This window comes from Haematobia irritans, chromosome 5, assembly GCF_050003625.1.
Source record: "Haematobia irritans isolate KBUSLIRL chromosome 5, ASM5000362v1, whole genome shotgun sequence".
NCBI classification, from domain to species: Eukaryota; Metazoa; Arthropoda; class Insecta; order Diptera; family Muscidae; genus Haematobia; species Haematobia irritans.
This window is the reverse complement of record NC_134401.1, coordinates 39,706,282-39,729,480: the sequence shown is the minus strand read 5'-3', so window position 1 is coordinate 39,729,480 and position 23,199 is coordinate 39,706,282. Positions and strand designations below refer to the sequence as shown.

General features: G+C 26.5%; 1 protein-coding gene across 1 annotated transcript in view; it reads left to right on the top strand.

The window, feature by feature from the left end:
- Window positions 1–984: 984 nt before the first annotated feature.
- Window positions 985–23,199, top strand: part of LOC142239111 (uncharacterized) — an 85,654-nt gene continuing 63,439 nt past the window's right edge. The window contains exon 1 of the mRNA XM_075310888.1: window positions 985–1,275. Coding sequence (XP_075167003.1) covers window positions 1,005–1,275 — 271 coding nt within the window. The 5' untranslated portion in view covers window positions 985–1,004. The remainder of the gene's footprint in view (window positions 1,276–23,199) is intronic.

Here is a 23,199-nt window from a genome sequence, read left to right as displayed (position 1 = left end):
AAAACTTTTCGTAGTAGTTCAAAGATATATAACTGTAACGAAGGGATGCAAATTTCCAAGATTCGTGTCCTAAATTATAAAAAAAAAATTTTTTTGAAGCGAAAATTATAAACTTTGTTTTAATTTGAATTTCATTATTTTAAGGATTTTTTTCCCAAATATTATGTAAATTGCATGTCTTAAAATTTTTGTTGCATAAACTTTCATATTAGGTCAATACTTGCTTCAGTGAAGCAAATTTTCGCTATTATTGAAATCTTAAAAAAATTGAATAAAATTTAGTTAAATTTTTACATATGTTCATTTTGCCTTTAAAAAAGTTTACTTTTCTTTCTGTGTAACACATACTCCCACATGGCTTTTAAAATCTATAAAGGAAATATCTAAATGGAAAATGATATGAATAAAAATACCGCAAATAAATCAATTTAAATATCCGTTTCGTTGTTATTTCCTTCGGTTTTCATCCTGCATAAGTTTTGTCAATAAAAAACCAAAAAGGAAAGGTGCAGAAGAAACCCGAAAAAAATCGTACAAAATAAATGCTAATGAAAAATAAGAAAGAAAATCCTCGCCATCAAATAAAAAGCAATTTTGCGTACAATGGCTTAACATCAATCAGGATTCAAATATAGCCATTTGAAAGATGCTAACAAAACGAAATCGATAAATCGAAATATCAATGTGAAATTCAAGGTGCTAGCTCATACAACCATTGTGTGCATTGGTAACCGCCTTAAATCGATGTCCTTAATCGTTTGAGTGATGCTCGACATTTGTGTTAAGAAAAACAAAATTTATTTCGTTTTTTTTTGTTTCTCTCTTAAATAAATATGTGATGTTTATATAAACCTTCAACTCGCTCTCAACACACACACATTATTATTTATATGCCTTTATTTTGTATAAATGTATGAGTACATGTGTGCACTCTGTGTGAGTGTGTGTATTAAAAATCTATAAAATAAGTGTTAGTGAGTAGCTAAGTGTTTACCGTTACACAAATGAGTGATCGCGTTAGTCTAAATCCTACGGGGCGTTATGCCCGTGTTAGCCCCTCACCAGGTCGTGGCATGAAGGTTGCCTATGCACCATGTCCCCTATTCGATGCTCACGATGTAGAGCTGGGTGGCAATTGTTTGGCCATACCCATGTCATCACTACATCCACCACAATCCAAGTCTTCGAAAACGTCAACGACACCAACAGCAGCATCAGCAGCAACAGCAACATCTACGGCAGTTAAACCTCCAGGGCCCAATGGAAATAAAAAAGGTTTGTTAAGAATAAGAAAGAAAACAAAAAAACAATGAATACTCACACACACACACATATACATACATACACATGATATGTATGTAAATATATATAAGACATAATGATTATCTTAGTATAAGGGTATAACGTGTGGGGATTTTTATTAAAATTGTTGATCAACATAAATCAGAATAGAATATATCAAAAATTGTGAGAGTATACTCAAATAATAGAAAATTTTTGTCAAAAACTTTATCTCTATAGAAAATTTTATCAAAATTGTAATGCTATAGAAAATTTTGTCGAAATTTTATATTTATAAAAAATTTTGTCAAAATTTTACTTCTATACAAGAATTTTGTCAAAATTTTATTTCTATAGAAAATTTTATAAAAATTGTATTGCTATAGCCATATTTAATTTCTATAGACAATTTTGTCAAAACTTTATTTCTATAGAAAATTTTGTCAAAATTTTATTGCTATAGAAAATTTTATCAAAATTCTATTTCAATTAAAAATTTTGTTAAAATTTGATTTCTATAGAAAATATAGTCAAAATTTTATTTCTATACAAAAATTTTGTTAAATTTTTACTTCTATAGAAATTTTTGTCAAAAAATTTGTTTCCATAGAAAATTTTTTCAAAATTTAATTTTTAAAGAAAATTCTAACAAAATTTTATTTCTGTAGAAAACTTATGCTAAAAGAAATTATTTTTATAGAAAATTTAGTCAAAACTTTATTTTTCTACAAAATTTGTCAAAATTTTATTTCTATAGAAAATTTTGTCAAAATCTTATTTCTATAGAAAATTTTGTCAAAATTTTACTTCTGTAAAACATTTTGTCAAAATTTTATTTCTTTAGAAAATTTTATCAACATTTGATTGCTATAGAAAATTTTGTCAAAATTCTACTTCTATTAATAATTTTGTTAAAATTTTATTTCTATAGAAAATTTTATCAAAATTTTATTTCTATTCAAAAATTTTGTTAAATTTTTACTTCTATAGAAATTTTTGTCAAAAAATTTGTTTCCATAGAAAATTTTTTCAAAATTTAATTTTTGTAGAAAATTCTAACAAAATTTTATTTCTGTAGAAAACTTATGTCAAAAAAAATTATTTTTATAGAAAATTTTGTCAAAATTTAATTTTTATAGAAAATTTGCAAAAATTTTATTTCTATAAAAATTTTGTCAAATTCTTATTTCTATAGAAAATTTTGTCAAAATTTTATTTCTGTAAAACATTTGGTCAACATTTTATTTCTATAGAAAATTTTGTCAAACATTTGTTTCCATAGAAAATTTTTTCAAAATTTTATTTCTATAGAAAATTTTATTTCTGTAGAAATATTTTCTCAAAAAATTTATTTCTATAGATAATTTTGTCAAAACTTTATTTTTATAGGAAATTTTGTCAAAATTTTATTTCTAGACAAGAATTTTGTCAAAATTTTATTTCTGTAGAAAATTTTGTCAAAATTTTATTTCTATAGAAAATTTTATTGCTATAGAAAATTTTGTCAACATTTTATTTCTATGGAAAATTTTGTTTAAAATTTTATTTCTATAGAAAATTTTGTCAAAATTTTATTGCTATAGAACATTTTGTCAAAATTTATTGCTATAGAAAATTTGGTCAAAATTGCTATACAAATATTTGGTGAACATTTTATTTCTTATAATAATTTTGTAAAAAAAATTTTCTATGGAAAATTTGGTCAAAATTTTAAATTTTATCAAAACATTTGAAATTTTATTTCTATAGAAAATTTTTTCAAAATTTTATTTCTATAGAAAATTTTATTTTTGTAGAAATATTTTGTCAAAAAATTTATTTCTATAGAAAATTTTGTCAAAATTTTATTTTTATAGAAAATTTTTTCAAAGTTTTATTTCTAGACAAGAATTTTATCAAAATTTTATTTCTATAGAAAATTTTGTCAAAATTCTATTTCCATTAAAAAAATTGTTAAAATTGTATTTCTATAGAACATTTTGTCAAAATTTTATTTCTATAGAAAATGTTGTAAAACTTTTATTGCTATAGAACATTTTGTCAAAATTTATTGCTATAGAAAATTTGGTCAAAATTTCTATACAAATATTTGGTGAACATTTTATTTCTTATAAAAATTTTGTAAAAAAAATTTTCTATGGAAAATTTGGTCAAAATTTTAAATTTTATCAAAATTTTATTTCTATAGAAAATTGTGTCAAAATTTTATTTCTATAGAAAATTTTGTCAAAATCTTATTTCTATAGAAAATTTTGTCAAAATTGTATTTCTATAGAAATTTTTTGTCAAAAAAATTATTTCTATAGAAAATTCTGTCTATAGAAATTTTTGTCAAAATTTTATTTCAATAGAAAAATTTGTCAAAAAAAAATTGTATGACCTCAAGCCGAAGTAAACAAATATAGGTTAAAGGTTAATTATCAAACAACAACAAAAAATTATATCTTTAGAAAAATTTGTCCAAATTTTACTTCTATAGAATATTTTGTTAAATTTTATTTCTATAGAAAATTTTGTCAAAATTTTATTTCTATAGAAAATGTTGTCAAATTTTATTTCTATAGTAAATTTTGTCAAAATTTTATTTCTTTATGCAAAATTGTATTTCATTATAAAATTTGTGCAACGTTTTATTTTAGAAAATTTTTGCAAAATTTTATTTTAGAAAATGTTTGCAAAATCTTATTTTAGAAAAATTTTGCAAAATTTTATTTCTTTAAACAAATTTGTCAATTTTTTTTTCTAAATAAAATTTTTACGAAATTTTATTTCTATAGAAAATTTTGTCAAAACTTCATTTCTGTAAAAACTTTGGTCAAAATTGTATTTCTATAGAATATTTTTGCAAATTTTTTTCTGTAGAAAATTTAGTCAAAATGTGATTTCCATTCCATTTTGTCAAAATTTTATTTCCATAGAAAAATGTTGTCAAAATTTTATTTTTATACAAAAATTTTGTCAAAAGATTATTATTATGGAAAATTTTGTCAAAATTTATTTTCTATGGAAAATTTTGTTAAAATTTTATTTCTATTGAAAATGTTGTCAAAATTTTATTTCCATTGAAAATTTTGTCAAAATTTTATTTCTATAGAACATTTTGTCAAAATTTTATTTCTATAGAAATATTTTCAAAATTTTATTTCTATAGAAAATTTTGTAAACAGTCTACCATATGTGTGTTGAATTCTACCAATTGTGGCAACAGTGATTGTGATACGAATTAAATGGTCTCTTTTTGTGGTCTAAGAACTTCTCCCATAAATCAATATTGGTAAAATATTTTTGACCTTGGTGTCATTTAAAGTATAAAAGAAAGTTTGATTCCTGGCAATATTGTATACTAATAGAACACAGATATAGATTTTTTCTGTACGAATAGAATGTATGTGGATATTGAGATTTATTGCAATTTTGGAGAGTACGCTTTTGCCATAATGTTAGCATGCAAAAAGTGAGCGTGTATGTGCTCTAATGTCATACATATGCTATGATTATATCTTTTATTATTGTTGTTGATTATACGTACCCATGGTCCATACAACAAACTTCTATAAATATTACGTATACGCAATGCAGTACTTTATTTTTCATATGAAACTCGTATTGCTGTTGCTATCATCAAAATTGACTCCATTTTGTAGGGATCTTTGTTTTTGTGATTTTGTGTGTGTTTCCATTTTACTAACCCATGTCATTAGAAATATGTGAAAAATCATTGCAGCAATTTAACATAAAAATGCCCATCATTTTGTTCCGTTTATCATTAAGAGAAAAAATCCGGATAACACAAGAAACCAAACACATTTATGCGAGTGCCAAAAAACTGTCAAGCAAATGAAAATGAATTGGTTTCTTATAAGCCAACTCCAAAAAGCAAGCATTCAACCAGCCAATCATACTGCCAATCGTACTCCTAGCCCCTAATCCCCAACCCATCAGCTCTTAAACTCATCCAAAGAAGTCAAGTCATTGTGCGGATATGGATGTAGCCATATGTCATTTGGCTACACAGCAAACACTCGATGTTGTATGAGTGTTTGCCATTAATGGCAAAAACAAAACCCTACGACAAAAAAAAAAAATGCAAAAACCCAGCGATGGAAAATATAAAGAAGTCATTGCCATGTCATGGCTTTTATGCCAAAATTCTTTACATTTTAATTACTTACCAACCCAAAGGCATGAAGGAGACCCGTTTTGAGTTTCCTATGTACATGGTGAAGGTGTAATTTCTCAAATATGCCAATGAAGTTAATGATCCCTTTACGGTGCGAAATGTTGCTAATTTTTTTATTTAATAACCCAAAGTGTTATTTCGCTTTTTTTAATGCTGACAACAGATGTTCATTAAAATTAAAATTTTATTGCCTCTGTTTTTTAATGGAGAAACGTAGAAAATTGTAGGTGTTATTTTTATGGTTCCAGATTTTGTTCATTCGTTTATTTAGAATCTAGAAATTGTGAGGTTTTATTTAAGAGAAATTTTCTCCTTAAGAAAAATTTGAAAATCTATCGAGATGAGGTTGAAAAATGTTGGAGTTTATGTCGGATTTCTATTGAATTTATAAAATCGAGCATTATTCGAGAATAAAAGTCAGGATCTATATATTCGGATATCGAAACAGTGACTTAGATAATGGACACAGATTTGTCTTTTTACTTCAGATGGCCAGATATGATTCTCACGACCTTTCTGATTATCGTCATACTATATTTCCGTCTCCAGATGAAGGCGGAAATTTTAGATGCAAAATCGGCCATTGGCCAAGACTATGAGTCGGTGTCTATCGGAATAGGGCATGGCATAATACACTCAAAAATTATTGAATATTAATATGAAAGAGTTAATTTTATGATATGCAATTTACACAATTTTATTTAAATGGTTTTTATTAAATTTGGGGAAGAATTTGTGAAATAAGCGTCCCTCATTTTGCTATTTCGTAAATTCGGTTCGTTATAGGCTCATTTAGGCTATTCAGTCCATTGTGCTATCAATAGTGGTGAACTTCTCTCTTATCACTAAATGCTGCCCGAATCTATGTTTATCTCAATGACTAAGGACATAATTTTTAAAGCCGAGTCCAAACGGCATTCCAGGACACTTAGAAACACCAAAAAATGTCACAAGCGTATGTTATCTGAGAGGAAATAAATCAATGGTGACAAACTGAAACTGGGATTGATCCCATGACCCTTTGTATGCAAGGCGGGCATGCTAACCATTGCATCACGTTGGCTACCTAATATAAAGCGCCATATTTTTTTATAAAAAAAAAAAACAAAAACCCAAATATCCGAAATATTATCAAATTTTAGAAGCAGTTTGGATTTGTTCGAAATGGCTACATTTGGCATAAATTATGGCCTTCAAACAGCCGACAAAGCCATCACACGCTGGACGAAAGTGGTTCTGCGTTTTTGAACCCAATCCCGATAAAACGTCGTCTTTAAATATTCTACACTTTGGTAGTTTTTAGTTTCAACCTTACTCTCCAACATGCCTCTGGCACATAAGTTCAACGGATAGAGATCACGATTGCCACAGTTTGTAGGATTCTACCAAAAATTGTAGATTTATTACTGTTTGGTAGAATTCTAAATGTTTTGGTAGATATCGCAACATATTCCTCTCCAACTATGAGGTACTTAATAAAGAAATAAAATTTTTAAAAAATTTTCTAGAGAAACAAATTTTGGACAAAATTTTCACAAAATTTTCTATAAAAATAAAATTTTGACAAAATTTTCTATAGAAATAAAATTTTGAAAAAATTTTCTATAGAAATAAAATTTTGACAAAATTTTCTATAGAAATAAAATTTTGACAAAATTTTCTTTAGAAATAAAATTTTGACAAAATTTTCTATAGAAATAAAATTTTGACAAAATTTTCTATAGAAATAAAATTTTGACAAAATTCTCTATAATAATAAAATTTTGACAAAATTTTTTTTGGAAATAAGATTTTGACAAAATTTTCTATATTAATAAAATTTTCACAAAATTTTCTATAGAATAAAATTTTGAAAAAAATTTGAAAAAAACGTCGTCTTTAAATATTCTACACTTTGGTAGTTTCTAGTTTCAACCTTACTCTCCAACATGCCTCTGGCACAACGGATAGAGATCACGATTGCCACAGTTTGTAGAATTCTACCAAACATTTTAGATTTATTACTGTTTGGTAGAATTCTAAATGTTTTGGTAGATATCGCAACATATTCCTATCCAACTATGAGGTACTTAACAAAAAAATTAAATTTTTACAAAATTTTCTAGAGAAAAAAATTTTTGACAAAATTTTCTATAGAAATAAAATTTTGACAAAATTTTCTGTAGAAATAAAATTTTGAAAAAATTTTCTATAGAAATAAAATTTTGACAAAATTTTCTATAGAAATAAAATTTTGACAAAATTTTCTATAGAAATAAAATTTGGACAAAATTTTCTATAGAAATAAAATTTAGACAAAATTTTCTATAGAAATAAAATTTTGACAAAATTTTCTATAGACATAAAACTTTGACAAAATTTTCTATAGAAATAAAATGTTGACAAAATTCTCTATAATAATAAAATTTTGACAAATTTTCTATAGAAATAAGATTTTGAAAAAATTTTCTATATTAATAAAATTTTCACAAAATTTTGTATAGAAATAAAATTTTGAAAAAATTTTCTATAGAAATAAAATTTGGACAAAATTTTCTATAGAAATAAAATTTGGACAAAATTGTCTATAGGAATAAAATTTTGACAAAATCTTCTATAGAAATAAAATTTTCTATAAAATATAATTTTGACAAAATTTTCTATAGAAATAAAATTTTGACAAAATTTTCTATAGAAATAAAATTTTGACAAAATTTTCTAAAGAAATAAAATTTTGACAAAATTTTCTATAGAAATAAAATTGTGACAAAATTTTCTATAATAATAAAGTTTTGACAAATTTTCTATAGAAATAAAATTTTGACAAAATTTTCTATAGAAATAAAATTTTGACAAAATTTTCTAAAGAAATAAAATTTTGGCAAATTTTCTATAGAAATAAAATTTTGACAAATTTTCTATAGAAATAAAATTTTGACAAAATTTTCTATAGAAATAAAATTTTGACAAAATTCTCTTAGAAATAAAATTTGGACAAAATTTTCTATAGAAATAAAATTTTGACAAAATTTTCTATAGAAATAAAATTTTGACAAAATTTTCTATAGAAATAAAATTTTGACAAAACTTTCTATAGAAATAAAATTTTGACATAATTCTCTATAATAATAAAATTTTGACAAATTTTCTATATGAATTTTGGATGAATTTTGCTCCTCCAAGAGTTTCCGGAGGTCAAATCTGGGGAACGGTTTATATGGGGGCTATATATAATTATGGACCGTGTGGCCCAATTTTAGCATGGTTGTTAGAGGCCATATACTAACACCACGTACCAAATTTCAACCGGATCGGATGAATTTTACTCCTCCAAAAGATTTTCCGGAGGTCAAATCTGGGGATCGATTTATATGGGGGCTATATATAATTATGGACCGATATGGACCTATTTTTGCATGGTTGGTAGGGACTATATACTAACACCACGTACCAAATTTCAACCGAATCGGATGTATTTTGCTCCTTCAACAGGCTCCGGATTCCAAATCTGGGGATCGATTTATATGGGGACTATATATAATTATGGACCGATATGGACCTATTTTTGCATGGTTGTTAGAGACCATATGCTAATACCACGTACCAAATTTTCAACAGAATCGATGAATATTGCTCCTCCAAAATGCTCTGGAGGTCACATCTGGGGATCGGTTTATATGGGGGCTATATATAATTATCGACCGATATGGACCAATTTTTGCATGGTTATTAGGGACCATATACTAACACCACGTACCAAATTTCAGCCGGATCGAATAAAATTTGCTTCTCTTAGAGGCTCCGCAAGCCAAATCTGGGGATCGGTTTATATGGGGGCAAAAAAAGCGTCGCCAAAAAAGTAGTGCAGATGTTCTTTTTGGATACGGAAGTGGTGCAAAATTGGCGTAGAAGCGATGAATTTATCATGGGCTTGTCATAGGACGGATGTCCATCATTTCAATAGCCTTTGAACTGAATTTGCACCACTTCTTAAAGTGTGATCCAAATTCAGTGTTTTTGATGAGAATTAAGAAATTTTGTGATATTTTGAAAAATAAAAAATTTTATTTTTTTTTATAATGTTTAATGCATTATAACGCGTGTCTCGAATGTTTAACATCACATTTTCAAAAATGTTCAATTTTTCTAGAAAGTATTTAGCATTTTTATCGGCAAAATTTTAATAATTTGCTCAATTCTATTAATTCTTAATCTGTTTTTGAAACAAAAAAATTTTAAATTTCCTATTAAAAATATGAAAAAAGCGAGTTATAAAAAATTGACTCAATTGAACTTCCTCTGCAGTTAAAATAAAGAACATCTTTAGGAGAAAATTTTTGGAAGTGCTTTTAAAACTGGGCCTTTAGAAGAACTTCCAATTTTTTTTGCTGGGTAATTATGGACCGATGTCGACCAATTTTTGTATGATTGTTAGAGACCATATACCAACACCATGTACCAAATTTCAGCCGGAGGGGATGAAATTTACTTCTCTTTGAGTCTCCGCAAGTCAAATCTGGGGATCGGTTTATATGGGGGCTATATATAATTATAGACCGATGTGGACCTATTTTTGTATGGTTGTTAGAGACCATATACCAACACAATGTACCAAATTTCAGCCAGATCGGATGAAATGTGTTTTTCTTAGAGGCTCCGCAAGCCAAATCAGGGGGGTCCGTTTATATGGAGGCTATACGTAAATGTGATCCAATATGGCCCATTTGCAATACCATCCGACCTACATCGATAACAACTACTTGTGCCAAGTTTCAAGTCGATAGCTTGTTTCGTTCGGAAGTTAGCGTGATTTTAACAGACGGACGGGCGGACGGACATGCTTAGATCGACTCAGAATTTCACCACGGCCCAGAATATATATTCTTTATGGGGTCTGAGACAGGGATCCGGAGCGGAGCGGAGCGGAGCGGAGCGGAGCAAGCCCTTTTTTTGCCGGAGCGGGAGCGGAGCGGGAGCGGAGCGGGAGCGGCATTTCTAAAATCCGGAGCGGAGCGGGAGCGGAGCGGTTTCCAAATGAAAAACCGCTCCGCTCCGAATAAAATATTACTTGAATGAAATGTGTAACTTTGAAATTACACTGTGTAGGTAATTTCAAATTTAGCTAGTACTTAGCGTAGTGTGAGTAAACGTTTAAAATGTACGATATGTATTTTTGTACGTACGTACATTGGGGAAAACACAACGTGTTTTTTAGTAATTGTTTTCAAAAACGGAAAATGTCAAAATATATATCTAGTATGTGTTGTAAAAGTAACAACAGTACTTTCGATCAATTTCATCCCGTATTACTACAAAGATGTTTGTAATGAACGTCAAATAAATGCAATTAAACGATCTTATTTATATTTATTTTTTTAGTTTTCTACACTGAAAAAAATATTGTCGTGAAGTCAAAGATTCCATGTCCTCAGAATAAGAATGCAAATTTTGCTTAACATGGAAGTCGCATTTCTCTAAAATAAAGTTTTTTATACCCATCACCATAGAATGGTGACGGGGGTATAATAAGTTTGTCATTCCGTTTGTAACACATCGAAATATCGATTTCCGACTATATAAAGTATATATATTCTTGATCAGGGAGAAATTCTAAGACGATATAACGATGTCCGTCTGTCTGTCTGTCTGTTGTAATCACGCTACAGTCTTCAATAATGAAGCAATCGTGCTGAAATTTTGCACAACCTCGTCTTTTGTCTGCAGGCATGTCAAGTTCGAAGATGGGTTATATCGGTCCAGGTTTTGATATAGTCCCCATATAAACCGACCGATTTGGGGTCTTGGGCTTATAGAAATCGTATTTTTTATCCAATTATGCCTGAAATTTGAAATCTGGAGGTATTTTATGACCGTAAAGAAGTGTGCCAAAAATGGTGAGTATCGGTCCATGTTTTGGTATAGCCCCCATATAGACCGATCTCCCGATTTTACTTCTTGGGCTTATAGAAACCGCAGTTTTTATTCACTTTACCTGAAATTGGAAATCTAGAGGTATTGTAGGACCACAAATACGTGTGCCAAAAATTGTAAGTATCGGTCCATATTTTGGTATAGCCCCCATATAGACCGATCTCCCGATTTTACTTCTTGGGCTTATAGAAACCGCAGTTTTTATTCAATTTACCTGAAATTGGAAATCTAGAGGTATTGTAGGACCACAAATACGTGTGCCAAAAATTGTGAGTATCGGTCAATGTTTTGGTATGATCCCCATATAAAACGACCTCCCGATTTGGGGTCTTGGGCTTATGGAAAGCGTATTTTTTATCCAATTTGTCTGAAATTGGAAATCTAGGGGTATTTTCGGACCATAAAGAGGTGTGCTGAAAATGGTGAATAGCGGTCCATGTTTTAGTATAGCCCCCATAAGAACGATCTCCCGATTTAACTCCTTGGGTTTCTAGAAACCGTAATTTTTATCTGATTTGCCTGAAATTGTAAATATTCTGGTATTTTAGGCTCGGTCCATTTGGTAATGCCTCCATATAGACCGACTTCACTTGAATTGCTTGAAACTCAATGTAAAATTTCCAGATTTTACTTCTACATATTTAAGATTTCAAATCAAGACGTTATTTTATAATTTTCTTGCACACTTACAAGAGATGTTAATGATTCCTCTAAAACTCAAACAAAAATGGTTCTTATAAATCCAGAATCTGATATAGTCCTCATAGGTGAAATCTTTAAATTTATCTTCGGGAAGTGTCCTCAAGTCCTCAAGCCCTCCTAAAATTTCAAAGGAAACCCTAATATTTGGTTCATGGTGGTGGGTATTTAAGGTTCGGCCCTGCCGAACTTAGTGCTGTATATACTTGTTTTCTTGTCCAAAAGGCAATAAACGTTTGAATGAAGTTGTAATGTCCTTATAATTAAGTGATTTTACTTAAAAATGTGTATCATAACATGAAAGATAAAATTTTTGACTTTAATAATTAAGAAAAATTCTTTAAAATTAATAAAATTGTATTTAAATTTGTTTCCTTTTTGCATCTTGCCTACAAAGCAAAAAATCGTTAAAAAATAAGACATGTTTTTCAACACTTTATTTTAAAGACGCTTTTTACTTGAAACATAGCATAATTTCTACTGGAAGTCGAGTCTTAATATGAAAAAAACTCGTTTTTAAAGGATTTTGATAACAACTGACGAAAAAATCTAAAAAAATGAAAAATTAACATATGCTTCCTAGAATGCTTCCTTTAATGAAGTCAAAATGGATTTAATATTTCTGAAAAAATCTTCAAAATTAATAAAATATTTCAACACATTGTTTTAAAGTCATTATACCCTAAACCACATAGTGGTTAGGGTATAACAAGTTTGATCTGCCAAAAAATGTGCCTACAAGAAATATTGATTTTAGACCTCATAAAATATATACCGATCGACTCAGAATCACCTCCTGAGTCGATCTAGCGCTTGGCGTCCGTCCGTCCATCCGTCCGTCTGTCCATGTATTTGTTGTTCACAGGATTTCGGTCGCAATTATTAACCGATTTTGATGAAATTTGGTACAGGGAGTTTTTTTGGCACAAGGACGAACGTTACTGAATTTGGAAGAAATCGGATCAAATTTAGATATAGCTCCCATATATATGTATTGCCCGATTTCGACAAATGGGGTCACGTTGCACTTTTTTTACTAACCGATCGTCGTCAAATTTAGCACAAAATAATCTTCTGTATCACCCTTTAAGTCTGAAAATTTCATCGAAATCGGTTCAGATTTAGATATAGGTCGCATATATATGTATCGCCCGATTTTGTTAAATTAGGTCATAAAACCCTTATTTATCAACCGATCTTACTCAAAGTTGGCGAAATGTAATCTTCTATAGCACTAACTATATGTGCAAAAAATCATCGAAATCGGTTCAGATTTAGCTATAGCTCCCATATATGTACCGCCCGATTTTTCTAAATAAAATAAAACTCAATTGAACAAATAATACAATGTTTGTACTATAATTTTCTCGAAGAGGAGCGGAGCGGAGCGATTTTTTTTTCTCGGAGCGGAGCGAGGAGCGAGGAGCGGAGCGGTTTTTTTCTCCGGAGCGGGAGCGGAGCGGAGCGAAAAAAATGGACCGCTCCGGATCCCTGGTCTGAGAGCAATATTTCAGTGTGTTATCCTATGGTGGATGGTATAAAAAACATGTGAAAAGTATGCTGATCGATTTCACGGCAGATGCGGAGATAAAAGTCGAAAAAATTAAAAAAAAAAAACTGAACATAAACTGAACACCATCTGAAAAGCTAATGTGGAATCATGAAATAATGTGCAGTGTATGCTTGAAAAAACTACTTACACGCTGTGACAAGCCTATGTAAAATCCACTGCTTATGCTACTTCTGGATCCAAAAAGAACAATTTTATTGTGTTTTTGGTTTCGCTTTTTTGTTGGGCAATTAAGTCATTCAACTTTGAGCAACTGATTGTTCATAATACTCCACTATAAATACTTTTATTATGACTCATCATTTTCCCAAATTAAATTAAGTTTATTTGCCTAAGTATGACATATTTTCTAGTTATATTCAACTCCCCCCTCCCGCCTTTTATATGTATTACCAGTTGAAACGATTCACAAGCAATGTGATAACAAAACAATTACCTCAATGTTTGACATAAATAACTGTTAGCAAATAAATACAATTGGCAGCTAAATAAACAAAATATCGAAGCATGCAAATACCATAACAGATTATAAACCAAGTGTTAAATATTTGCATGTGTGTGTGTGATATGTATTTCCGTTTCCTATGAGGCTCCCATTTCTCACCATTACCACCACAACATATACAAGAAATATAATAAAAATAACGGTTCCATTAGCATTCAACATTCCAGTGTACAACAAAGCCTTCTTCGAGGTTAGTGCCAAAGTACATGGCTTCTCCCATTATTTGCGGATGATTGTGTGGCAATTGAGGAACCCTCGAAATGCCCTAGTGGTGGAATGTCATGCATCCATGGCAGTGGGGTGGCAAAACACAGCAAAATTGCACGCCCTAAAATTGCAAATAATGTTCTTAAGTGTTTTTGAGAACATTCAAATGTCCTAACACATACATATACACGCATATAGCAATCTACTTAGCCTCTTACATACACATATTCGCATATAGTGACAGAGACATGTGGTGCTATCGATGTTACCCGCTGCTTTGCATGTTCTTTCTTAATGGTTTTACAGCATATTTCTCGCACATTCAATTTTCTCTCTAGTACAGTTGCTCAATGTGAGTTGTGGGAAAAATTTGTCAAAATTTTATTTCTATAGAAATTTTGTCAAAATATTATTTCTATAGAATATTTTGTCAAATTGTATTTCTATAGAAAATTTTGTCAAAATATTATTTCTATAGAAAATTCTCAAAAATAATTTTTTTCAAAATTTTAGTTCTATAGAAAATTTTGTCAAAATTTTATTTCCACAGAAAAATTTGTCAAAAGTTGTGTTTCTATAGAAAAGTTTGTCAAAATTTTATTTCCATAGAAAATTTTGTCAACATTTTATTTCCAGGGAAAATTTTGTCAAAATTTTATTTTTATGGAAAAATTTGTCAAAAATTTTTATCTATAGAAAAATTTGTCAACATTTTATTTCTATAGAAATTTTTGGCAAAATTTATATCTATAGAAAATTTTGTCAAAATTTTATTTCTATAGAAAATTTTGTCAAAATTTTATATCTGTAGAATATTTTGTCAAATTTTAATTCTATAGAAAGTTTTGTTAAAATTGTATTTCTATAGAAAATTTTATCAAAATATTATTTCTATAAAAATTTTGTCAAAATATTATTTCTATAGAAAAATTTTTTCCTCAAAATTTTATTTGTATAGAAATTTTTGTCAAAATTTTATTTCTATAGAAAATGTGAAGATTTTTTTTTCTGTAAGCACTGTTGCCAATCGAGCCAAGAATAATCTAACAAAATTTGGAGAAAATTGTACCAAACAAGAAAATCTTACTTTGCAAAATTTTATTTCTATAGAACAAAAAAAAATATATTTTTATGGAAATGTACCTCTTATGTGGAGATGTATATTTTGCATTTGGAAAATTATCACACTAAAATTAACCTCTCATAGATGGACGGTGTGTGTATCTGCGAGGCTTCACTGTAAAAAAAATTGTCCAAATTTTATTTCTATAGAAATTTTGTCAAAATATTATTTCTATAGAATATTTTGTCAAATTTTATTTCTTTAGAAAATTTTGTCAAAATATTATTTCTATAGAAAATTTTCAAAAATTATTTTTTTCAAAATTTTTGTTCTATAGAAAATTTTGTCAAAATTTTATTTCCACAGAAAAATTTGTCAAAAGTTGTGTTTCTATAGAAAAGTTGGTCAAAATTTTATTTTCATAGAAAATTTTTATTATTATGGAAAATTTTGTTAAAATTGTTTTTCTATATAAAATTTTGTCAAAGATTTATTTCTATAGAAAATGATGTTAAAAATTTAATTTCTGTAAATTATTTTGTCAAAATTGAATTCTATATAAAATATGGTATTTCTATAGAAAATTGTGTCAAAGTGTTATTTCAATAGAAAATTTTGTCAAATTTTAATTCTATAGAAAATTTTGTTAAAATTGTATTCCTATAGAAAATTTTATCAAAATATTATTTCTATAAAAATTTTGTCAAAATATTATTTCTATAGAAAAATTTCTCAAAATTTTATTTGTATAGAAATTGTTGTCAAAATTTTATTTCTATAGAAAATGTTGTCACGATTTTTTTTATGTAAGCACTGTTGCCAATCGAGCCAAAAATAATCTAACAAAATTTGGAGAAAATTGTACAAAATCTTACTTTGCAAATTTTATTTCTATAGAAAAAAAAATATTTTTATGGAAATGTACCTCTTATATGGAGATGTATATTTTGCATTTGGAAAATCTCACACTAAAATTAACCTATCATACCTATAAAAAAAAATTTTATTTCTATAGAAATTTTGTCAAAATATTATTTCTATAGAATATTTTGTCAAATTTTATTTCTATAGAAAATTTTGTCAAAATATTATTTCTATAGAAAATTTTCAAACATTAATTTCTTCAAAATTTTAGTTCTATAGAAAATTTTGTAAAAATTTTGTTTGCACAGAAAAATTTGTCAAAAGTTGTGTTTCTATAGAAAAGTTTGTCAAAATTTTATTTCCATAGAAAATTTTGTCAAAATCTTATTTCCAGGGAAAATTTTGTCAAAATTTTATTTTTATGGAAAATTTTGTTAAAATTGTATTTCTATATAAAATTTTGTCAAAGATTTATTTCTATAGAAAATGATGTTAAAAATTTTATTTCTGTGGAATATTTTGTCAAAATTGAATTCTATATAAAATTTGGTATTTCTATAGAAAATTGTGTCAAAATAATATTTCTGTAAGCACGGTTGCTAATCGAGTCAACAATAATCTACTAAAATTTGGAGAAAGTTGTACCAAACAATAAAATCTTACTGTGCGAAATTTTATTTCCACAGAAAAAAATTTTAAAAAGTTTTGTCAAAATTTTATTTGTATAGAAAATTTTGACAAAATTTTATTTCTATAGAAAATTTAGTCAAAATTTTATTTCTATAGAAAATTTAGTCAAAATTTTATTTCTATAGAAAATATTTTCAAAATTTTATTTCTATACAAAAAATTTGTCGAAACTTTATTTTTATAAAAAAAATTGTCAAAATTTTATTTCTATAGAAAAATTTGTCAAAAAATCATATCTATAGAAAATGTTGTCAAAAATTTATATCTATAGAAAAATTTGTTAACATTTTATTTCTATAGAAATTTTTGTCAAAGTTTTGTTTCTATAGAAAATTTTGTCAAAATTTTATTTCCACAGAAAAAGTTGTCAAAAGTTGTGTTTCTATAGAAAAGTTTGTCAAAATTGTATTTTCATAGAAAATTTTGTAAAAATTTTATTTCTAGGGAAAATTTTGTCAAAATTTTATTTTTATGGAAAATTTTGTTAAAATTGTATTTCTATATAAAAATTAAAATTTTATTTCTGTAGAATATTTGGTCAAAATTGAATTCTATATAAAATTTGGTATTTCTATAGAAAATTGTGTCAAAGTGTTATTTCTATAGAAAATTTTGTCAAAATTTTATTTCTATAGAACATTTTGTAAAACTAATATTTCTGTAAGCACGGTTCCCAATCGAGTCAATGTTGTACTAAACAATAAAATCTTACTATGCAAAATTTTATTTCCACAGAAAAATTAGTAAAAAGTTTTGTCAAAATTTTATTTCTATAGAAAATTTTGACAAAATTTGATGTCTATAGAAAATTTTGTCAAAATTTTATTTCTATAAAAAATTTGTCGAAATTTTATTTTTATAAAAACATTTTGTCAAAATTTTATTTCTATAAAAAATTTGTCGAAATTTTATTTTTATAAAAAAATTTTGTAAAAATTTTATTTTTATAGAAAATTTTATTTCTATAGAAAATTTTGTCAAAATTTTATTTCTAAAGAAAATAGTGTCAAAATTTTATTCCTATACAAAAAATTTGTCGAAATTTTATTTTTATAAAATAAATTTTGTCAAAATTTTATTTCTATAGAAAAATTTGTCAAAAAATCATACCTATAGAAAGTTTTGTCAAAAATTTATATCTATAGAAAAATTTGTCAACATTTTATTTCTATAGAAATTTTTGTCATAGAAAATTTTGTCAAAATTTTATTTCTGTAGAATATTTTGTCAAATTTTAATTCTATAGAAAATTTTGTTAAAATTGTATTCCTATAGAAAACTTTATCAAAATATTATTTTTATAAAAATTTTGTCAAAATTTATTTCTATAGAAAATTTTCTCAAAATTTTATTTATATAGAAATTTTTGTCAAAATTTTATTTCTATAGAAAATGTTGTCAAGATTTTTTTCTGTAAGCACTGTTGCCAATCGAGCCACAAATAATCTAACAAAATTTGGAGAAAATTGTACCAAACAAGAAAATCTTACTTTGCAAAATTTTATTTCTATAAAAAAAAATATTTTAATGGAAATGTACCTCTTATGTGGAGATGTATATTTTGCATTTGGAAAATTATCACACTAAAATTAACCTCTCATAGATGGACGGTGTGTGTGTCTGCGAGGCTTCACTGTAAAAAAAATTGTCCAAATTTTATTTCTTTAGAAATTTTGTAAAAATATTATTTCTATAGAATATTTTGTCAAATTTTATTTCTATAGAAAATTTTGTCAAAATATTATTTATATAGAAAATTTTCAAAAATTAATTTTTTCAAAATTTTAGTTCTATAGAAAATTTTGTAAAAATTTTATTTCCACAGAAAAATTTGTCAAAAGTTGTGTTTCTATAGAAAAGTGTGTCAAAATTTTATTTCCATAGAAAATTTTGTCAAAATTTTATTTCTAGGGAAAATTTTGTCAAAATTTTATTTTTATGGAAAATTTTGTTAAAATTGTATTTCTATATAAAATTTTGTTAAGATTTATTTCTATAGAAAATGATGTTAAAAATTTTATTTCTATAGAATATTTTGTCAAAATTGAATTGTATATAAAATTTGGTTATTCTATAGAAAATTGTGTCAAAGTGTTATTTCTATTGAATATTTTGTCAAAATTTTATTTCTATAGAAAATTTTGTCAAAATAATATTTCTGTAAGCACGGTTGCTAATCGAGTCAACAATAATCTACTAAAATTTGGAGAAAGTTGTACCACACAATAAAATCTTACTGTGCGAAATTTTATTTCCACAGAAAAAAATTTTAAAAAGTTTTGTCAAAATTTTATTTGTATAGAAAATTTTGACAAAATTTTATTTGTATAGAAAATTTTGACAAAATTTTATTTCTATAGAAAATTTTGTCAAAATTGTATTTCTATAGAAAATATTGTCAAAATTTTATTTCTATACAAAAAAATTTGTCGAAATTTTATTTTTATAAAAAAAATTTTGTCAAAATTTTATTTCTATAGAAAAATTTGTCAAAAAATCATATCTATAGAAAATTTTGTCAAAAATTTATATCTATAGAAAAAGTTGTTAACATTTTATTTCTATAGAAATTTTTGTCAAAGTTTTGTTTCTATAGAAAATTTTGTCAAAATTTTATTTCCACAGAAAAATTTGTCTAAAGTTGTGTTTCTATAGAAAAGTTTGTCAAAATTGTATTTTAATAGAAAATTTTGTAAAAATTTTATTTCTAGGGAAAATTTTGTCAAAATTTTATTTTTATGGAAAATTTTGTTAAAATTGTATTTCTATATAAAATTTTGTCAAAGATTTATTTCTATAGAAAATGATGTTAAAAATTTTATTTATGTAGAATATTTTGTCAAAATTGAAATCTATATAAAATTTGCCATTTCTATAGAAAATTTTGTCAAGGTGTTATTTCAATAGAAAATTTTGTCAAAATTGTATTTCTATAGAAAATTTTGTCCAAATAATATTTCTGTAAGCACAGTTGTCAATCGAGTCAAAAATAATCTACCGAAATTTGGAGAAAGTTGTACCAAGCAATAAAATCTTACTATACAAAATTTTGTGAAAATTTTATTTCTATAGAAAATTTTGTCAAAATTTTATTTTTATAAAAAAATTATCAAAATTTTATTTCTATAGAAAAATTTGTCAAAATTTTATTTCTATAGAAAATTTTGTCAAAATTTTATTTCTATAGAAAAATTTCTCAAAATTTTATTTCTATAGAAAATTTTGTCAAAATTTTATTTCTGTAGAATATTTTGTCAAAATTTTATTTCTGTAGAATATTTTGTCAAAATTTAATTGTATAGAAAATTTTGTTAAAATATTATTTCTTTAGAAAAATTTTTTAGAATTTGGTTTGTATAGAAATTTTTGTCAAAATTTTATTTCTATAAAAAATTTTGTCAAGGTATTTTTTCTGTAAGCACTGTTGCCAATCGAGCCAAAAATAATCTAACAAAATTTGGAGAAAATTGTACCAAACAAGAAAATCTTACTTTGCAAAATTTTATTTCTATAGAAAAAAATTTTATTTTTATGGAAATGTACCTCATATGGAGATGTATATTTTGCATTTGGAAAATTATCACACTAAAATTAACCTCTCATAAATGGACGGTGTATGTCTGCGAGGCTTCACTGTACATTACTTTCCTCGACATTAAAAAATTACATGCCTACAAATAAGGCATCCCTTTCGTACATAAAAACATAATTTGACAAACATTACATTTATTTTTTGAAATAGTTCTAGTTTGAGCCACTGTAACTCTCATGTGGATCACCAACAACAATTCCTTATGTATCGCCAAGAAGACATTACCACAATAATTTAAGCAAACGTAATGCAAAAAAAAAAAACCAAACAACAAGGATGTAGTGGCATATCATAAAATAGTGCTAACTAACGTTGTTAGTCGATTCAACCAAATTGAAAAACGGTAAATGATGGTCCCTATATACTCGTAAGCAAACAAATACTCACTCCCTCTTTTTCGCTCTCACCCTTACTCTCGTATATCTAACATAGATGCTAACCAGGTACATTATCACACCAGTCTATTTGTTTGCAGTTTATATTAAACGTGTTGAGGCAGGTGGGGAAGAATCATGTAAACAAATGTCTCAAACTCATGGACAAGAGGAAGAAATGTATCCTCCAAAAAACATGAAATGTTTTTCAGTCATTCCTGTATCAGCACAATGTCGCCATCATTAATGTTAACTGCTACATATAGAAGAGCGATATGATATAGGTGAGCAAATAAGAGAATAATCTCAAGAAAGGCATATAAAAAGGAAAGGTGTATTGCAGTTATTCTATATACTCGTACTCTCTTTGTATGCAAGTTTTGCTGGCGTTTGCATATTTTACAATGACAATCCACGATGTCATAATTTTCCGCGATTTGCTAAAGTAAACAGATTCTTAATTAGGGTCAAGTGCGAAAGTATTTGCATAAATCACGTACGTACATTATTTTAATTTTTTTTTCAAAAACATTTTTTTCATTTTTGGCGGCAATTGCTTGTAAATACTTAGAGGTGTTCAGTCATTGAGAAAATTTCTCTTGCAAAGTAGTCGGGCAAGTGGTGTGGTAATTAAAGAGGCATTCAGACTAAATGCTTCCACTTAGAAAATTGGCAATAGAGATTTGAATAATTAGGAAATGTAGATTTTAATAAATTTGTATAAATTAAAATTCATTAAATTAAATAGTATTTATTTCAGTTAGATGAATTCAAATTAAACCAATAAATCAATTAAAGGAATACATGTAAATCACATTAAACTAAATGTTGGACAAAAAAATATGCAGCTGTGGATGTGCTAAAGATAGATCGAGAAATAGAAACTAGATTTAATTAAAGTAAAATAAAAAATGAAAATAATTTAGTTTTAATTAAACAAAATTCGGTTTGTTAGGGTAGTAACAAATTTAAAGTCGATTAGAATAAAACTGCGACCTAGACTTTGATCACAAAAATGTGTTGGACATGGCTAGATCGACTCAGGGAAGCATTATTGCCAAAGACACTATGTGTCTCTCTCGTCTCCTTCTGAGTGTTGCAAACATATGCACTAATTATAATGCCCTGTTGAGGCTTAGGGTATAAAAATTAAAATCTAGTGAACAGTACTTTTTCACTCAAAAATACCATTTTTGTATTTTTTCAAAAATTGGATTTTTCATCCCCGATGAAGGTGCTTCGGGAATAGAAATGGGTCGAAATCACGGTTGTCACAGTTGCTAGAATTCTACCAAAACTGATCGATATTTTACTCTTTGCTAGATTGGTAAAATTCCTGGTCATTTGGTAGATTTTGTAAAATATTCCTCTTCTATTTTAATTTTTTTACGTTGACAACATTTTCTATAAAAATAAAATTTTGACAAAATTTTTTACACAAATAAAATGTTTACAAAAGTTTTTGTAGAAATAAAATTTTGACAAAATTTTCTATAGAAATAAAAATTTGACAAAATTTTCTATAGAAATACAATTTTAACAATTTCTTCGAGATTAGATAGATTATTTTTGACTCTAGCGGCAACCGTGATCGAAATACCGCAGTTAAAATTTCTTTTTTTTTATGATTTCTATTTATGCAAATAAAAGATAAATTATTTCATATTTTTATCCTACGTTTCGATTGAGATTTCCATCTTGATCAGGAATTTACTGTATTGAAATATTTAATCTTTTGTCATTTTGCATAAATTATTATCTAAAGTGAAACGGCATTTATAAATCCCAACATTAAACACAAAATTTAAAGAATTGCACAAAAAATTACGAAAGTTAACCCAAGCTATCACTGTGTTGTTTTTTATGGCTACGATCACAGTTGAAAGTCTTCTTCATGTATAAATAAAATATTGACAATTTTTTTTTATAAAAATAAAATTTTGACAAAATTTTCTATAGAAATAAAATCTTGACAACATTTTCTATACAAATAAAATTTGACAAAAATTTCTATAGAAATAAAATTTGGACAAAATTTACTATAAAATAAAATGTTAAAAAAATTTTGAAATAAAATTTTGACAAAATTTTCTACAGAAATAAAATTTTGTCAAAATTTCCATTAGAATTAAAATTAAGACAAAATTTCCTATAGAAATAAAATTTTGACAAATTTTTTCTATAGAAATAAAACTTTGACAAAATTGTCTATAGAAATAAAATTTTGACAAAATTTACTATAGAAATAAAATGTTGACAAAATT